The 19,489-nt window shown below is 38.8% G+C and overlaps 1 protein-coding gene across 2 annotated transcripts in view; it reads left to right on the forward strand.

The window, feature by feature from the left end:
- LOC136877844 (uncharacterized) overlaps positions 1 to 18,858 on the forward strand; it is a 48,459-nt gene extending 29,601 nt beyond the window's left edge. The window contains exons 4-7 of one of the 2 annotated variants that reach the window (XM_067152041.2): positions 3,005 to 3,196; positions 4,672 to 4,783; positions 15,834 to 15,923; positions 18,556 to 18,858. In XM_067152041.2, coding sequence (XP_067008142.1) covers positions 3,005 to 3,196; positions 4,672 to 4,783; positions 15,834 to 15,923; positions 18,556 to 18,609 — 448 coding nt within the window. In that variant the 3' untranslated portion in view covers positions 18,610 to 18,858. Of the gene's footprint in view, positions 1 to 3,004; positions 3,197 to 4,671; positions 4,784 to 15,833; positions 16,391 to 18,555 lie in introns of those variants that run through there. The other variant, XM_067152040.2, reaches the window with a different exon arrangement.
- The last annotated feature ends 631 nt before the right edge of the window (positions 18,859 to 19,489 follow it).

The raw sequence follows: 19,489 nt of genomic DNA on the forward strand, positions 1-19,489 counted from the left end.
ACAATCCAGATTGTGTACATTTCTATTCACCAGCAAATAAAATACTACAATGGTTAATGATGATTTCATCGAGTATGTTAAAATAATTCAGTTGGAATCAAAACATGCAAAACTGAAGCGTCTGACTAAAGAGACGGCAGATGCTGTCTTGCTAACTGTGAAATCTATAGTGGAATGTGTGTCTTATCTGTTGTAATTTTTTTTTTATATTCTCACTAGGTGATTTTCTGGAGATGCAATAAAAGCTCTATTTAGTGCAGTGAGATTAGGTGGTGGTTATAATGACACAACAAAATGCACACACTGCAGTATGTGCTATTAAACGTATCCTGAAATCTGGTCATGAAAAAAGGGTCAGCGAAATAGTGTTAGAAAAATTTGTGCATTCACTTCTGGTAAATAAAAGTAAGAAAACGACTGAAAGGGTGCTCCAGTGAAAATTCTGAAATTTTTAAATATCATGCAGCAATGGGATGATCCTAATATATCTACTGTAACTGGTAATATTTTGTATATTTCACATTTCTTTATCTTAAGCCAAGCTCAAATGTGAAATGTTAGTTTCTTTATGTGCATTGTCGTCTCAATTAGTAACATGTTAAGGATTATTTTTCATTTTATATTGGTCTTACGGACGAACTCTCATTTAACCAACATGTGCTGTGGGTGCAGTAAGTGCTGCCATCTGCAATGTCGCTGTAAACGCAATTCTTATGGCACAGAGCAGGCAGTATATAGAGACTGAGACGACAATGGTCTGGGCCTGCATCCTATTCTACTTCCTTCATTCTTAGCCTCATCATATGCTTTGGTACTCTACCCTCTTCAATCCTTGTAACATGTCCAAACCATCTTGGTTTATTTCTCTCCATTCAGTTGGAATGCTTTTCCACTTCAATTTACTATCAACATTCTTATGTCTCACTCTATGCTATCTTGTCTTTCCTATCATACTTCTTAAAAATATCATCTCACTGCCCTGTATTTTACTCTCCTGTCTTTTCATCAGTGACTAGGTCTCTGTTGAAAATGTCAGTACAGGGCGATAACACATATATCACTTATTTACACTTCTTTGGTACTTTGGTATTCTTTTTCCAGATCAAGTTCCTCACACTCTGACAAATACACTTCCCTGTAGTATCTTTTCACTGATCTGTATGTTTAACCCTGAATCCTGCATCAGCTTGACCTGCCTGAGCTTTCCACTTTATTAAAGTATCATTCCTCAAGTTTTACAATACCTTTCCTTTCCCTTTCTTCTTTCTTTGCTATTTCTCAAAATTTGTTTTCATAGATGCTACTGAAAGTTTGTATTCTCAGGGCAACACTAAAATATGCAGTTCAAAAGAATTAGGGGAACATGTTTTTGAACATATGCCATGCTCCACAAAACAATACCTCACACCCAGGTATATTACCAACTAAACATTTATTCTTTACTGTTGAAGTATGCAAAAGAACATAGATGAATTCATTTTCAGAACACAAACAGAAATGTCCAAATAGAGGTGAAACCTAAGTGATAACAGTCCTCCAGGATGGATTTTTATCACAATTGGAGAGCTTCGGTATGGGGAGCACAGCCTAACCCCTCCGTACATCTGCCCTTGCCCTGTGTTTCTCTGCTGCCAAGTATGCTGCTCCAGTCTGGAGGAATTCGACTCATACAAACCAAATGAATGTTGCCCTCCATGAGACAGGTTGCATTGTTACAGACTGTTTATGACCAACTCCTGTTAATAAGATCTTTCCATTTATGGGAGTAGCACCTCCAGATGTTAGGAGACAAGTTGCAGCAGAGATTGAGAAGAAGAAACAGATCCATGACATCCACGCCCACCCATCAAGATTGAAATCGAGGAAGAGTTTCCTACAAACAACAACATCAATCCCATCATCAGCTGAATCTCAGCAAAAGGAACTCTGGAGAAGGAAGTCCTCTGTAGGATTGTAGTCTGATTAGTTGTAGAGACACGGTGCAGAATGGCATTGTCTAGATGGCAGGAACAGATATCATAGAGTTACATAATGCTTGCTTGAGGGCACAATATGGTAGTTTTATTTCCAGATTTTGGTATGGTCTGTCTTCATCAACATGTGTGTATGTCCTCATATATTCATTAGGTTCAGCATTAGGCCACTGTAAAATATGAATGCCTACATGCCTGACAATTGGACTATACAAATGTTTGGACTTCACGCCCACCCATCAAGATTGAAATCGAAGAAGAGCTTCCTACAAACAACAACGTCAATCCCATCATCAGCTGAATCTCAGCGAAAGGAACTCCAGAGAAGGAAGTCGCCTGTAGGATTGTAGTCTGGCTAGTCATAGAGACTCATATTGTAACCCCTACCAAACTCTGTCGAGTGCTGATAATATTGTGTAATGCATCTACAAGACCCACTCTGGGTTTGATGACCTTACCTTACTGTGTTGACCGACTATTTGATCTTCAAGCACATGTTTATAGACTGTGTCAAATGAGAAGCAGTTTGGTCTTGAGAGGCTACTCAGAATTGCATAACCAAGCAGTAGCTATGTTATTGTCACAATATCCCACTCGCTCAAAGAGTTGCTCTCTGTAGAAAATTTCACCATGTTAAATTTCACATGTGCCAGGACAAAATATATTTATTTCATAAATACAACCGCAACGAAAACCACTTCCCATTTGAGACAGACTATAGTAACACCAATACCTACTATAATTGTAATGTCACAACTAAAGCACTCTGGTAGTTATTCTAGCCATTAGAGATCATAGCAATTTTGAAATGTAGGTATACACCAATCAATGGCATGCAAGTGTACCAAATTATGCCAAAATTGGATGAGTCCTTCTGGGTGCATTTTTCCTTGTATTTTTTTTTTTTTTTTTCATCAGTCACTGTAGATCTGACTGGGCTGAAAATACCTAGGTAAGCCAGAATAGTGGTAGCTAGTCTACTAAAGAAGTTTCTATATAATAAATTAGTATTTATAATGCCTTATTTGTAGGATGAAAGGACACTTCAAGAATGTATCTGTCAAAGGGCTTTCTAATTATGAAGTAGAGTGCGTTCAAACCAACATCCTACATATGACTGTAAATGTTCACTTCAAACTACCCTCTACTGAAGTTGAAGGCTACTACTACTTTGATGGAGGCCTAGATGATCTTGTCCACATCTATGGTGAAGGACCTTTCAGGTATTTAATTCATAAATTATTTTGAAACTAATTTATAATTTATTTACTCAGTTGCAAGTTTTAGAAAGAGAGAGGGAGGGATCTAAGTAATCACAAGTAAAAGTGGTGGTGGTGGTGATAATGTAAGGTAAAAGAAAAAAGATTGTATGCTAAAAAACAAATATGACTAACGATCAATTGGGAAGAAACCTCAGGAGTCAGAACATTCAGTTAAAAGGCCTCATCTTGCATTTATTACAGAGTACATGGTACAACATGATTGTTCCATATATTTCTTTTCAATAAAAATATTCGTCTTTCATCATTCAAAATCCAAGTGACCTAGTTAGAGCCTCCAGTCAGGCCAGGGGTCACTGATAGGGCATCCTGGGGTAGAGTTTCCTCCTTTAGTCAACAGCCTAAGTTTTGGGAACCAAAGGATCAGAAATGGGCTAGTACACAATGTTTTAAAAGGTACAGTACATAAAAAATTAAATTTAAGGGCTTCATTACAGTTTTTATGGTAAATAAGTTATCTCATAGGAGTACATTCAGCTGAATATACCATGCAAATGTCTTCAGTGACTTACTCTTGGGAGAGGAATACTTGATGCCATGTGAACAATATCGTTAGAAAGGCAGTATTACATTTTGAAGAAAACTGAAAACCTACAACCTGTTTTCTAGTCAGTGACAGGGTCAGGGATGGAATGAATGAAGACCCCATCGTGCGGTGAAGATAGGAATTGTGCTGGCTACCGAAGCCTGTTGCACTCCTCTGGGGCAATGATTAGTGAATGACAGATGAAATGAAAAGATAATGGAGAGTGTTGCTGGAATGAAAGATAACAGGGAAAACCAGAGTACCCAGAGAAAAACCTGTCCTGCCTCCGCTTTGTCCAGCACAAATCTCACATGGAGTGACCAGGATTTGAACCATGGAACCCAGTGGTGAGAGGCCGATGCACTGCCGCCTCAGCCATGGAGGTGGTTCGCAGTATTACATTTTGTGGTAGTATAATGAAAGTGATTTAAATTATATTTGTTCATTAAGGATGTTGGTGGTTTGAGAGTATCTGTTTTTATTTTATTTCCCAATATTCTAGAATGTTAGGTCTGTGTCTTTTAGGGCTGGTGTGCTATGAACTCTGTGCAGAATCCTGATGACCTACATTCAGAAAACTTTAATTTTTTTAAACTCTGGAATATAAAATCCTGACACTATTTTAGAACTTGATATAGTACCAGTAGGATTCTATTTTGTTCTATGCAGATGTTATGAGTTTCAAAGAAATTCCATAATTATCTATCATTTTTAGACTTGTATACTTATATGGACCATCCTTGCAGATCTTTCTATATTATAATCTTCCAATTTTAACTTTTTTCCAAATATGATTATTATCACATTATAACTTCCTCTTTTCTTTCATTATTAACTGTAATGTAACAAAACAAATTAATAGCTGTTAAAAAATCATGACAATCTGTTTCAGTGCACATTTTAAGACAGCAGCAGTAACTGCACACCTGAAACTTGACGTTGTTGCACCAAGGAAGCTGAACATCCGTTCCTGCACCTTTGTCTTCACACTGGAAAATTTGCAGGTAATTGGTTTGTAACAATGAAATAATAAAAATTTTAGAAATTATTACTTTCACAATTCCATTGAAATAATTTAAGCAAAGCAAACCCACCTCAGTAGAGGCAGAGGAGTACCAAATCATCATCAATCACCAGTGATCTGCATTTAAGGCAGTCACCCAGGTGGCAGATTCCCTATCAATTGTTCAGCTAGTCTTTTCTTAAATAATTTCAAAGAATTTGAAAATTTATTGAACATCTCCCTTGGTAAATTATTCCAATCAATAACACCAATCCCTAACTCCCCTTCCTATAAATAAATATTTGCCCCAGTTTGTCCTCTTGAATTCCAACTTTATCTTCATATTGTGATCTTTCCTACTTTTATAAATGCCACTCAAACTTATTCGTCTACTCATGTCATTCCATGCAATCTCTCTGCTGACAGCTCGGAACATACCACTTAGTCGAGCAGCTCTTCTTCTTTCTCTCAATTCTTCCCAGCCCAAACTTTGCAACATTTTGTAACGCTACTCTTTTGTCGGAAATCACCCAGAACAAATCAAACTGCTTTTCTTTGGATTTTTCCAGTTCCTGAATCAGGTAATCCTGGTGAGGGTCCCATACACTGGAACCATACTCTAGTTGGGGTCTTACCAGAGACATATATGCCCTCTTCTTTACATCCTTACTACAACCCCTAAACACCCTCATAACCATGTGCAGAGATCTGTACCCTTTATTTACAATCCCATTTATGTGATTACCCCAATGAAGATCTTTCCTTATATTAACCCCTAGATACTTACAATGATCCCCAAAAGGAACATTCACCCCATCAACGCAGTAATTAAAACTGAGAGGACTTTTCCTATTTGTGAAACTCACAACCTGACTTTTAACCCTGTTTATCAACATATCATTGCCTGCTGTCCATCTCACAACATTTTCGAGGTCACGTTGCAGTTGCTCACAATCTTGTAACTTATTTATTACTCTATAGAACATAACATCATCCGCAAAAGCCTTACTTCTGATTCCACTCCTTTACTCATATCATTTATATATATAAGAAAACATAAAGGTCCAATAATACTGCCTTGAGGAATTCCCCTCTTAATTATTATAGGGTCAGTTAAAGCTTCACTTACTCTAATTCTCTGAGATCTATTTTCTAGAAATATAGCAACCCATTCAGTCACTCTTTTGTCTAGTCCTATTGCACTCATTTTTGCCAGTAGTCTCCCATGATCCACCCTATCAAATGCTTTAGACAGGTCAATCGCGATACAGTCCATTTGACCTCCAGAATCCAAGATATCTGCTATATCTTGCTGGAATCCTACAAGTTGAGCTTCAGTGGAATAACCTTTCCTAAAACTGAACTGCCTTCTATCGAACCAGTTATTAATTTCACAAACATGTCTAATATAATCAGAAAGAATGCCTTCCCAAAGCTTACATACAATGCATGTCAAACTTACTGGCCTGTAATTTTCAGCTTTATGTCTATCACCCTTTCCTTTATACACAGGGGTTACTATAGCAACTCTCCATTTATCTGGTATAGCTCCTCCGACCAAACAATAATCAAATAAGTACTTCAGATATGGTACTATATCCCAACCCATTGCCTTTAGTATATCCCCAGAAATCTTATCAATTCCAGCCACTTTTCTAGTTTTCAACTTTTGTATCTTATTGTAAATGTCATTGTTATCATATGTAAATTTTAATACTTCTTTATCCTTAGTCTTCTTCCCTATCTGGACATTATCCTTGTAACCAACAATCTTTACATACTGCTGACTGAATACTTCTGCCTTTTGAAGATCCTCACATACACACTCCCCTTGTTCATTAATTATTCCTGGAATGTCCTTCTTGGAACCTATTTCTGCCTTAAAATACCTATACATACCCTTCCATTTTTCACTAACATTTGTATGACTGCCAATTATGCTTGCCATCATGTTATCCTTAGCTGCCTTCTTTGCTAGATTCAATTTTCTAGTAAGTTCTTTTAATTTCTCCTTACTTCCACAGCCATTTCTAACTCTTCTTTCCAGTCTGCACCTCCTTCTAGTCTCTTTATTTCTCTATTATAATAAGGTCGGTCTTTACCATTCCTTACCTCCCTTAAAGGTACAAGCCTGTTTTCGCATTCCTCAACAATTTCTTTAAACCCATCCCAGAGTCTGTTTACATTTTTATTTACCGTTTTCCACCGATCATAGTTACTTTTTAGAAACTGCCTCATGCCTGCTTTATCAGCCATATGGTACTGCCTATTAGTCCTACTTTTAAGACCTTCCTTTTTATCACGTTTATTTTTAACTACGACAAAAACAGCTTCATGATCACTAATACCATCTATTACTTCAGTTTCTCTATAGAGCTCATTTGGATTTATCAGCACCACATCCAGGATATTTTTTCCTCTGGTTGGTTCCATCACTTTCTGAATCAGCTGTCCTTCCCATATGAACTTATTTGCCATTTGATGGTTATGCTTCCTGTCGTTTTCATTTCCTTCCCAATTGACAATTGGTAAATTCAGATCTCCCACTACAATCACATTTCTTTCCATGTCCTTTCCTACATAGCTGATTATCTTATCAAATAATTCTGAATCTGTGTCAGTGCTACCCTTTCCTGGTCTGTACATTCCAAATATATCAAGTTGCCTATTATCTTTAGAAATGAGCCTTACACCTAGAATTTCATGTGTCTCATCTTTAACTTTTTCGTAGCTTACAAATTCTTCTTTCACCAGAATGAATACTCCCCCTCCCACCATTCCTATCCTATCTCTACGATACACACTCCAGTTTCGTGAGAAAATTTCTGCATCCATCATATCATTTCTCAGCCATGATTCAACTCCTATTACAATATCTGGTAAATATATATCTATTAAATTACTCAATTCTATTCCTTTCTTTACAATACTTCTACAGTTCAACACTAACAATTTTCTGTCATCCCTACTTGATTTCCAGTTCCCTGTTCCCTTATCACCGCTCCCTAGGCCACCCCGTTTCCCTGAATGTACCTCCCTATTACCCTTCCAAACATATTTCCTAACTTATACGTACCACTGTGGTTTAAGTGAAGGCCATCTGAGCACAGATCCCTATCTCCTACCCACCCATTAGGATCTAGAAATTTCACTCCCAGTTTCTCACATACCCACTCCATAGTCTCATTTAAATCCCCAATCACCCTTCAGTCAGTATCCCTCCTACACAGTATTCCACTAATAACAATCTCCGCTTTCTTAAACTTCACCCGTGCTGCATTTACCAGATCCCACACATCTCCAACTATGTTGGTACTTATATCAGCTTGCCTTATGTTGTTGGTACCAACGTGAAACACTACCACCTTCTCCTTCTCCTCCTTCATCATTGATCTGCATTTAGGGCTGTCGCCCAGGTGAAAGATTCCATATTAATTGTTTACGTCCTTTCTTACATGATTTCATGCAACATGGAAATCTCAAACTACTGAGGTGCTGCAATAATTCTTATACTTGTCAGTAAATCTACCGATATGAGGCTGACGTATTTCAGTACCTTCAAATACTGTAGAACCAGCCTGAGCTGGGACCTTCATTTTACCTATGTATGGTATAGTAGAGTGTCTCCTTTGAATCAGTAACACAATGTTTTAATAAGTATGTATGTTTCCTGAACATAGGAATGTGAAAAAGAGGTCAAAATACAAAGCTTGTTCATTCACTCATCTAGTAGAAGCAAACATAATTGATATTACTAATCTACACTCACGACGTATTTCAGTGACGAGTACATTGATATGATGCTCATCTATGGAGAAACATGACAAAAGTTATCACAGCCACATTGCCTGTATGACAAGCAATTTCCTGAGAGAAGAAACCGACAGCCAATATGTTCCAGAAACTTGAATGATGTTCATGTGCAACGGAGGCACTTGGATGGAAACCTCCTATCAGAGTTGCTCATATAATGTCTCATCTAAATGAAGAGATTGTATTAGCACTGTTTGGAATGCTCTTCAAACTGGCATACAGGCATTGTACAACAGATTATCATTAGTTGTTCATCAGGAATGGGAGTATTACATAAACATCAATATCACCCATACCATTGGCAATTACACAAACAGCTCTATGATCTGACTTTGGCACTCTGGGAGCATTTTGTCAATAGACATTACACAAAGTGGCCAATGACGTAGCCTTTTTATCAATAGCCTTCTTTTCAGGTGAATCACAATTTCACAACAGCAGCGTTACATAACATCTGATACAAATGGACACTTTCAGGGCTGAGAAAGTCCATCCTTCAGGAATGAGTAGGAATGTGGCCATACCATACATAAACAGTAAAAAATAACCCAATGGCGTCCTGTTCTCAGCCATATTGCTCTCCCATACCGATGCAGATTTAACACTTTGGTCAGAGAATACAAAATACAAGAATATCAACAGCTATCAATCCATACTGATATTGCTAACCTACAGACCAGCAGGCTCAAATCAAGGAATCCACCCCTATGCACAGCTCAGAGACTAGCAGTCAAGAATTTCAACCTTATGAAGGAGTGGACCCTGAACTGGAACTCAACATCTGCCTCAGAATTCTAGGTATGCCATCTATCAAAGTGAAGGATCCTATATTCGATCTACCCAGAAGGACATGGACTAGGCTGAACAGAATTTGGACTGGCCATGTCATTTGCACTGATGCACTACTCAAGTGGAAGAAGTTAGCGTCTTCCACATGTCATTGTGATGCCGATAGACAGACTATTGCTTGCATTGTACATGAGTGTTCTTTGAGAGTTTACCATGGCAATCACAGGGATTTTGTGCATATAACACCTGACTCAGTGGAGTATCTAAGGAACTTGGATATTAATTTGTGAATTGCATAAATATGTATGTATCCATGCTGTTCTTGTATAATTATTATTGTTTTATTGTATGCCATATGATTAATAATAATACAATAAAAGATGTAACAAAAATAAGCTACAGCTTGGGATTTGAGCTTGTTTCTGTACACCCTGATGACAGTGCATTCATTTCCTGCCATATTTAGTGTAAGGTCTAATACTCAGTAGTATGTTCACAATCTATATGGTGCCGGTATCTGTTCAATGTGTCAATGTATGCTTCCTGCCCTGGCTATATATCCATACCAGCACAGTCTCTCCCCATTTTGGTTGGTATTGGGGTGATCTTGATATCTTCATTCCGTAGGTGGTCCAGTTGTATAACACCTAGTATCCATCTTAGCATTCTCATCTCCATCATATGAAGGATCTGCTCATGCTTCTTCGTCACAGGCAACATTCTGTGCCATAGAATGCTACTGGGCAAATGACCATGCAAATCACCTTAGAATTTAGATATAGGAGAGTCTTCTGGTCGCAAAGTACACTTGTAATCTGTTGCCACTTTAACCATCCAGCATTAACTGTTGCTCAGGTGTCTAGTACCATGTCACTGTCAGTTGTCATGCGGCAGAGAAGATACCTAAAGTTTGAAGACTTCACCAACGGGATAACATCAACTAATTTTGCCATCTGTCTGGTTACCACATTCCATGTATTCAGTTTTTGTAAGGTTAAGCCATAGTCCAAATTTGTCCAGTCCTGTTTTCAACTGGTTGACCAGATGTTCAAGTCTATTCTGGGAATCACTAGCCAACATAACATCATCAGCATACAGTAAGGTCTATGAATGAGGTGTTTTGTAGATCTGGAGTCACTGAGTCCATGCATAAGATGAATAGCGATGAGGAGAAGGTGGACCCCTGATTGTCACCCACTTCAATGCTGAATGGCTCAGTGACACTGGCAGCGCAGTAGTCAGTGCTTGTAAGAGTTGTACCCAGCGAACATAAGCCTTTGAAATATCATGTGAACACAAAGAACACTAAATCAGTTCATGTGGTATCCTGGTCTCGCCAGGATAATCCTCACCAAAATTACTTGATTTGAGAACAGGAAAATATCCACAAAGAAAAGTAGCTCAATTTGTTCTGGGTGATTTCCGACAAAAGAGTAGCGTTACAAAAATGTTACAAAGTTTGGGCTGGGAAGACTTGGGAGAAAGGAGACGAGCTGCTTGACTAAGCAGTATATTCCGAGCTGTCAGTGGAGAGATGGCATGGAACGACATTAGTAGACGAATAAGTTTGGGTGGTGTCTTTAACCTTTCAAGCGATAATGACGGAATAAATCACCATAGCCGCATGGCTTCCTAAGTAGCCATGACAGAATATTCCGTCATCACATTGTAAATGTCTTTAGGCGATGGGTATGACAACTTATTCCGTCGTAGGATCTGAGATCGCTTTCCTTTGTGTGTGTATGTTAGTTTCGAGCTTTGCCTACAACATCACTCTCCTAAAACCATGTGACCGGGCGAAATGCTTTCATTCCACGCCCAGCTGGCAGCCAGCCAGTACTGGCCGCCAGGCTGCTGAGAGTGGTAGATAGTGCATTATGGCAGGTGCAAGCAGAAATCGGAAACACTTGAGAGAAGAAGAAATGTTTGATTTATTACACTGTGACAATTCAGAGAGTGATGTGTCATCTGATAGTGAGACTAACGTTGAAATGTCAGGAGATAGCGAGTGCAATGGTGAAAGTAACTCAAGTGAACATGACGGTAGCACTAGCGTTGATATTCAGCTCGGTGTATGGACAAAGGTAGGATCTGAATGACCGAGATTTACATTTACAGCGCAACCTGGACTAAATGTACAAATTCAAGACGTAAATAATCCACTAGAATATTTTCAATTGTTTATCACTCCTGAATTAGCAGAACTAATAATTAGGGAAACCAACAGATATGCTCAACAGTTTTTAGAAAGTACACCAACCTTGAAACTACGAGGTGTGTTTTTAAGTAAGGTCCATTCAAAAATAAATACACAACGAAAAGTTATTTCAAAAAAGTAAATTTATTTTCAGAAAGTACATACTTCACTCTATTTTTTGACATAGTTGCCAAGTTTGTTCAAACACTTATCATACCTCATAACCAATTTTAAAATACCCTCTTCATAGAAACTTGCCACCTGCTCCGATAACCAAGTGTTCACTGCCGTTTTCACGTTGTCATCATTGTAATGGTTGCCACTGAGGTGATGTCTGAGGTGGAGGAACAGATGGTATCGCTCGGCGCAAGATCAGGACTGTAGGGTGGGTGGTCTAAAACTTCCCAGCCAAAACTGTCCAATAAATCACGGGTCTGACCTGCAGTGTGAGGACTTGCATTGTCATGGAGAAGGACAATTCCCTTTGTCAGCATGCCGCGTCTTTTGTTTTGAATCGCTCTGCATAGCTTTCTCAGGGTTTGGCAGTATGCTTCTGCATTGATAGTGGTTCCTTGTTGCATGAAGTCGACCAACAAAACACCATGCCTATCCCAAAACACCGACACCATGATTTTGCGCTGGGACAGAATCTGTTTGGCCTTCACCTTTACAGGCGAGTGTGCGTGTCTCCATTCCATGTTCTGTTGCTTCAATTCGGACATGATATGCGAAACCCATGTTTCGTCTCCAGTTACGATCTGACTCAAGAAGCCATCACCTTCTTCATCATAACGAGTCAAGAACTTCATCGCACACTCAAATCTTTGGTTCTTGTGGTCCTTTGTTAGGAGTTTCGGGACCCAACGGGAGCACAGTTTCCTAAACTTTAGATGTTCAGAAACAATGTTTTAAAGCACTAATCTCGACACATCAGGAAATTTGTTTGAGAGACCTGTTATTGTGAAGCGCCTGTTCTCACGAATCTTCACTTCAACTGAAGCCACCAAATTGTCTGTAATCAAGGAAGGGCAACCAGAGTGGTCCTCATCATGGATGTTGTCATGGCCATCTTTGAATTGTCGTACCCACTTACGCACTTTGCTTTCACTCATAACAGTATCACTGTACACTTCGCAAATCTGTCAAAGAAATTCTGCAGCAGACAGGTTCCTTGCTGACAAAAACCGTATCACTGACCGAACCTCACACGCGGCGGGCGAGTTGATAGTCTTAAACATTTTGAAAGCACAGAACAGAACCGTACAGGTTAGCTACAGAGCTGAAACTGAGCACAGTTGTTCCCGAGGCATGCCGGTACATGACGCATGCACTCGTTGTGATATGTGCGCTAACTACTAGTGTCTACAACAAAATGGACCTTACTTAAAAAACATGCTTCATATATCGAGAGTGAATCAGTGGAATGACATGAATAGAGATGAAATTATGACTTTACTTGCATTCTTCCTCTTGCAAGGCATTCATCAGCCACCTGACAACAAGAGTTACTTTTCTCGTAGACAGATATTAGAGACCCCAATATTTTTGGAGCTGTTTTCTCTGAAAGAAGATTTCATCTCCTTCTCAAATTCTTACACTTCATCGATAATGAAGCATATGATGATGATGATGATGATGATGATAATTGTTGTTGTTTAAAAGGGCCTAACATCGAAGGTCATTGGCCCAAACGAAGCATATGATGAAGCCACATGTGGTCCGAAGAAACTCTACTCTGAAACCTATTCTGGACCACTTGAATAGCAGATTCCGAAGTGTGTACACACCCGAAACCGATGTGTCTGTAGATGAGTCTCTTATGTTGTGGAAGGGACGTTTGTCGTGGAAAGTTTTCATACCGTCTAAGCTCTCAAGATTTGGTATCAAATCATTTGAACTGTGTAAATCTAAGTCTGGTTACATGTGAAATTTCTTGGTGTGCATAGGAAAAGACACCCAGTTTGATGACTCTCTGAAAAATGAACCATATGGATCGAAAGTTGTTTTGCAACTCATGACACCACTTCTAAACAAAGGGTATTGCATAACAATGGATAACGGGTTCTCGAGCCCAGATTTGTACAACAAGCTGTGTGATAAGGAGACAGATGCAATGGGTACGTTGCATCAAAATAGACAGGGCGTTCCACCAGAAATCAAAAACAGCACACACAGGAAGGGAGAAAAAGTGGCAGTTTATAACGGGAAACTCAAGATAATGAAGTGGAAGGATAAAAAGGATGTGTGCCTCATAAGCACTACGCATGATGATACCATGGTGTCGTGTAAGGAGAGGGGGAAAGAAACCACAAAACCAAAGTTAGCTATTGACTACAACTGTCAGATGGGCAGAGTTGACTTGAGTGATGCATATCTCATGAGCTATCGAAGTACTCGTAAAAACCTGAAGAAGTATATCAGAAGCACTTCCGCCATAACATCATAATAAAGAACATTGCAAAGTAGAGAATAAGTGTTGTGTTTGTAATACGTAAGACAATTTCTTTTATCCTGTTAGCAAATATGTTATTTGAAGAGGAGTTAGTAACATAATGCCCTAACTGAACTTTAATACGGAGGCTTCCTTGGAACTGTAATCATTTTTGGTAAGGTGATAATGAGTGTATATTTTTAAAATCTGAAAAAATACTTGACTACACAAGAGTATGTTATTGTAGGTTTCCCGTTGCTTTCCTTATTGAGCCAGATTTTCTTTCCTTGCTCTTGGCACTGTAATCATTTCAATAGCTTGATAGTAAGACTTTGTTTTTTTTTAAACCTGATGAAAATACCTGACCGATTAAAAGTATCTCACCGTAAGTTCCCGTTGCTTTCTTCAACAAGCCAGACACCTTGCCTTTCGTAGTATGATCACTTTTGACAGCCTGATACATATTCTGTACTTTTTGAACGTGATAAAAATACCATACTACATAAGAGTATCTCACTATATGTTACTTCCCAGTACCTTATGGAAAAAGTGGCACTGTGTTAGTAGCTACTCAAAAGAAATGTAAAACTTGAAAGGTTAAAAGTAGAAAAGATCACAATGTGAAGATAAAGTTCAAGAGGACAAATTGGGGCAAATATTCATGTATAGGAAGGGGAGTTAGGGATTGGAATAACTTACCAACGGAGACGTTCAATAAATTTCTAATTTCTTTGAAATCATTAAAGAAAAGGCTACAAAAACAACAGATAGGGAATCTGCCACCAGGGCGACTGCCCTAAATGCAGATCAGTACTGACTGATTGATTGATCGATCGATCAAATGCCTTAAATGCCTTTCTTTAAATGCCTCTCTACCAGCAGATGGGCTGTGTAGATTGCATCAGTAGGCTAGCTCTGCAACCCTTCATAAAGCCACACTGGTTTGGCAAGATGGTACCAGTGCTGTGCTGGCATGGGTCAGTTACATGCTCAAGGATTGTCTGAGTAGCAGACTCTTCTAAATAACAGACATTTTTAAATTTCTTGGCCATAATACACGGGTGTAAATGGATAAACAGTTTCACAGTAACAGCCTTCTCAATAACAGACGAAGACAGTACAAGATAAGTGTTACTGGATAACATTTTCAGTTTAATGGACACAGACAAGGTTCTAGAAGTGATGAATATGAAAACATGATATCTGAACTTGGCAAACTTTCAAAATAATTTGGTGAAGGTGCAGCAGACTTTCTCATAAAATGATTACATGCAAGGTACCGTTAAAAAGTTGAGACAAGTGAAAAATTACTTCATCCATAGCAGAGATGCAAAGGAACTCAAAATTATTCCAGAAGAAGAAATGCATCTAGAAAATTAACTTCAGAGTGCTTCCACAACAAAAACTCTCATATTAGATTTCTCTAACCCCGAGCCCATACCAGGAAACGGGACTAAGGGGTAGACATAAATTCATTAGATTTCCTTAAGATAGAGAGGAAAATTAATGTTGTGTCTTTTCATTATGATCTACAGTAGGCCTATATTGGTTTATATTACTGTGGTAGATCTATTATTAAACTTAATTTTATTGATGGAACATTGTTTATTCTTGGAATACCTGTAAGTGTTCATGTGTTCATACAGAAAATGTAGCCATTATGTCTGCTCCCAAATCTGTTTTATTTACTCCAAATAGTGGACACTTCTTAGTAACTGACATTTTTTGAAATCCCAAAGGTGTCCACTATTGAGAAGTTTGTACTTAAGTCCTACCTAGTATATCATTTTTAAATTACTAATATAAACCTTTAATCTTCAGGCAGATATGGAAGGTTTATTCGGAGGTGGAGAATTAAGTCAGGTCATCAGTGCCACCTTAAGTGCCATGGGGAAAGAAGTAATAAATGAAGTAAGTCCTGAACTGTCGAAGCTTGTAGAAGAAATAATACGTCCCATCCTAAACAGTGTATTAAGTATGATAACTCTACAAGATATTTTGGACTGGATGAACAGTCAATTATAGTCATATTAAAGAACAACTGCTCTATACATGTTACATGTTATAATATTTAATTCTCTCAATAAAGTATATTTATTACTGTTATAGCTATTAAGTACCATAATAAAAAAGAGTGGATCTCTGGGCCTCTCTAAGTTTAATGTTTCATTTAATATATTAATACCTGGTATTTTAACAATTTAGTTAGTGTGTTCATAAACCTGTATATTATTATATAAGTTGCAACATAAAGGGGCTTTTCACCCTCAGTGGCAAATAAATTCAGTTGAATTCAATTCATGCCTTAGTAAGTAAGACATGTCACCCTGGGATTTTTTTTTTTTTTGACTATATGTGAAATTTTGTTGGTAAAGTGAAAGTGGTACATGTTGTTATTTCCATGGTTTCTGATTTTCTCCTGCCAATTACTTTCCAGCAGAGACATTACAATAAAACTTTTATATCAGCAAAAATCCTAAAATCACTCAAATATTACTGTCTATTCTTATATTTTTGTGCTCGATGAGATTTCAACTCTGATATATAAGGGGAAGTCAAATGAAAAACGAATACTCACTGTAACACACGTCCCACATGAAAGGTGGCAACAGTGTTCCTATGTATCGATACTGCCAGTGCTGTGGTAGGAGAACTGCATAGTGACAACCCATAGGTGCATGCAGTTAACGGGTTATGTCTTTGTTGGTGCGCGGACTGGTCTATTGTGTTCCCCCAAGGCAAGCAAAGAAGAGCAGGGAAGTGTGGTTCGTTTTCTAGTGGCTGATGGTGTTGGAGTACGCGAAACTCATTGCCCCATGTCTGCTGTGTATGGCAAACACTCCATGTCCATGACGAGTGTGCACGAGTGGCATAGGAGATTCTGAGAAGGGCGTACATCAATTCAAGATGATGTGTGCCCAAGACAAGCCCATCGAGCCATTGCTCCTCATGTGATAAGGCCGATTGATGGCCTTCACCAGGAAAAGCAATGAATCATGGAGGAAGAAAGACATTCATAGACGTCGGTTTCCTTCGGACAAGGAAGTGCAAGAGTGGGTGCAGTTGTGGATCCATTAGCGACCTACCTCTTTCTACATAACTGTAATTGATCATCTTCGTCTCCCAATGGGATAAATGTATTAATGCTTTTGGTAATTACTTTTGAATAAAACCATTCATTCCATGGTCACATTGTAGCGAGTGTTCAGTTTTCATCTGACGGCCCCTTATACATTTAATTGGAACTAGAGCAAGAAGAAATATACGCATTGGTACCAAACATTTGGGCTTTGGCTTACCTAGCAACTGCTGCTAAGTCTGAAGGCCTGCAGATTATGAGATGATATGCAGTCAGAGCAACGAATCCTCTCAGCCATATTATTTTGCTTTCAAACCAGAGTCACTCTCTCACCACCAGATCATTAAGCAATAAAATTGTTCTCACATATGCTGGGTCAACCTCAAACCAGCACTTACATATTTCCTCGGGTGACCAGGAAGCAAACTCAGGGGCCTCCTGTATGAGGCAATCTTGTACGTGTAGATCATGGGGCTGGCAGACAAAACACAAGGACAAAATATAAAGTAGTATTATGCTGCAACAAAGAATAGCATCTGCGCTAAAACAACTTCCTCGCACCTACTGTCAGAGTGGATGAATGACATCATACAGGAGTGAAGCATGGGTTCACATGCTATCACACACACGCTGTCTACCCACCATATTTTACACACTGTAAAGACTCCTCATTGACACAGGGTCTCATGTTCTACATTGCTACTTCTGTTTTCATGTTTGCATGCTCTTATTGTTTTGTTCATTTTCATGTTGTGCCCCAATGAAATAATTTTTTAGACTATACAACTTGCCTTAATTTATTAATAACAAACGTGGGTATACATGATGGCAATCATAGCCTTCAACTCCTCAAGCGACATGGTCCAGTCCATGAAGTTCTTTCTGAGCATTTGATTCTGTGTGTCGTTTCATTAGACGAAGCATCAATTCATCAAAGAGGAGATGAAAGGCACTAATGGCAGAGTCATAAACTCGGTGGTAAGAATATGTTGTGGGACCTCCCAGCTCCCTTAGGATGTTCACTGAAGCCTGCCTTCTAGAAAAAGAGTTTGAATCCAAGACCTCCCACTCGGTTCTGTCTCGGGCAACCATCTTCACTGATGAAACACCTAACAGAGACTGAGACATCTGGGGCCAGTTCGGAGATAGATTAGCATTTTCAACTTCCCCTGCGGATAATTCATCTTCTATCTCATTGTGATCTTCGTCCTCACTTGTCTCTCTTGTCTCAAGCAAAAAATCACCATCTGAATCGGATAGTTCACCTTCAGACTCGACGTCTGAATTTTCTAGCATACAAGACATCTCATCAGCAGAAAGACGATCGTAGCACGACATGCCTGTAAGAAGAACACTTTCTAAATGATGAGATGAATACAATAATCCCGCTAACTGGAACACTCATCTGACAGTAATAATGTTATTTGCTTTATGTCCCACTAACTACTCTTTTATGTTTTTCAGAGACGCCGAGGTGCCAGAATTTTGTCCTGCAGGAGTTCTTTTACATGCCAGTAAATCTACAGACAAGAGTCTGACGTTTTTGAGCACCTTCAAATACCACCGGACTGAGCCAGGATCGAACCTGCTAAGTTGGGGTCGGAAGGCAAGTGCCTCAACCGTCTGAGCCACTCAGCCCGGCTCATCTGACAGTAAGAGCTCAACAATACTAATAATAATGGCCGGATACACACTGTTCTGACAACGCAAACTGCTATAATAAAGAATATTATACAAGTGTCAAAATGACCCCTCCCGCTGTCCAGAAATCAATGAAAATGTAAATATTTTGCTGGGTGCGATACATCACCGTGAACGGGATGAAAAATTATGAAAAGTCAATATATGTGAAGAGAAATGATACAAAAGTGCGCACGTTATTAAAGAAAAATTGAAGGTGGGTGTCATTTTGACCCCTTCCGCTGTTCTAGTGTTAAATCTTTAGTACCAGATTCTGCCGTCTGTCTCGATGGGTATAATATATTCTGTAATGACAGAATAAACAGAGCCACTGTTGGTGTTGCAGTTTACTTGAAGAACAGCATAAAATATAGTGTACTTATCAAATCTCCTGGAGAGTACAGTAAGAAACCTGAGTTTATAATCCTTGATATAGCCCTTTCAGACACTAAAGTTCTTTTCGCTGGTATGTATCGTCCACCAAAAGTAGGGTTCATGGATACATTCCTGAACAATATGTATTCTCATGTTATGAATTATAAATATATATTCATTGTGGGCGATGTTAATGCTCGGTTCGGAACTGGGACGTTTGAAAGCGAAAACAAACGTGATGTGCTCAATGCTTGTAACCTTGACTTCCTTCCATTCAATCCAACCTTTCATACTGCCGCTTCCAATAGTACTCTAGACATAATCTCATCGTACTGCAATGAGT

This window comes from Anabrus simplex, chromosome 1, assembly GCF_040414725.1.
Source record: "Anabrus simplex isolate iqAnaSimp1 chromosome 1, ASM4041472v1, whole genome shotgun sequence".
Lineage (NCBI taxonomy): Eukaryota > Metazoa > Arthropoda > Insecta > Orthoptera > Tettigoniidae > Anabrus > Anabrus simplex.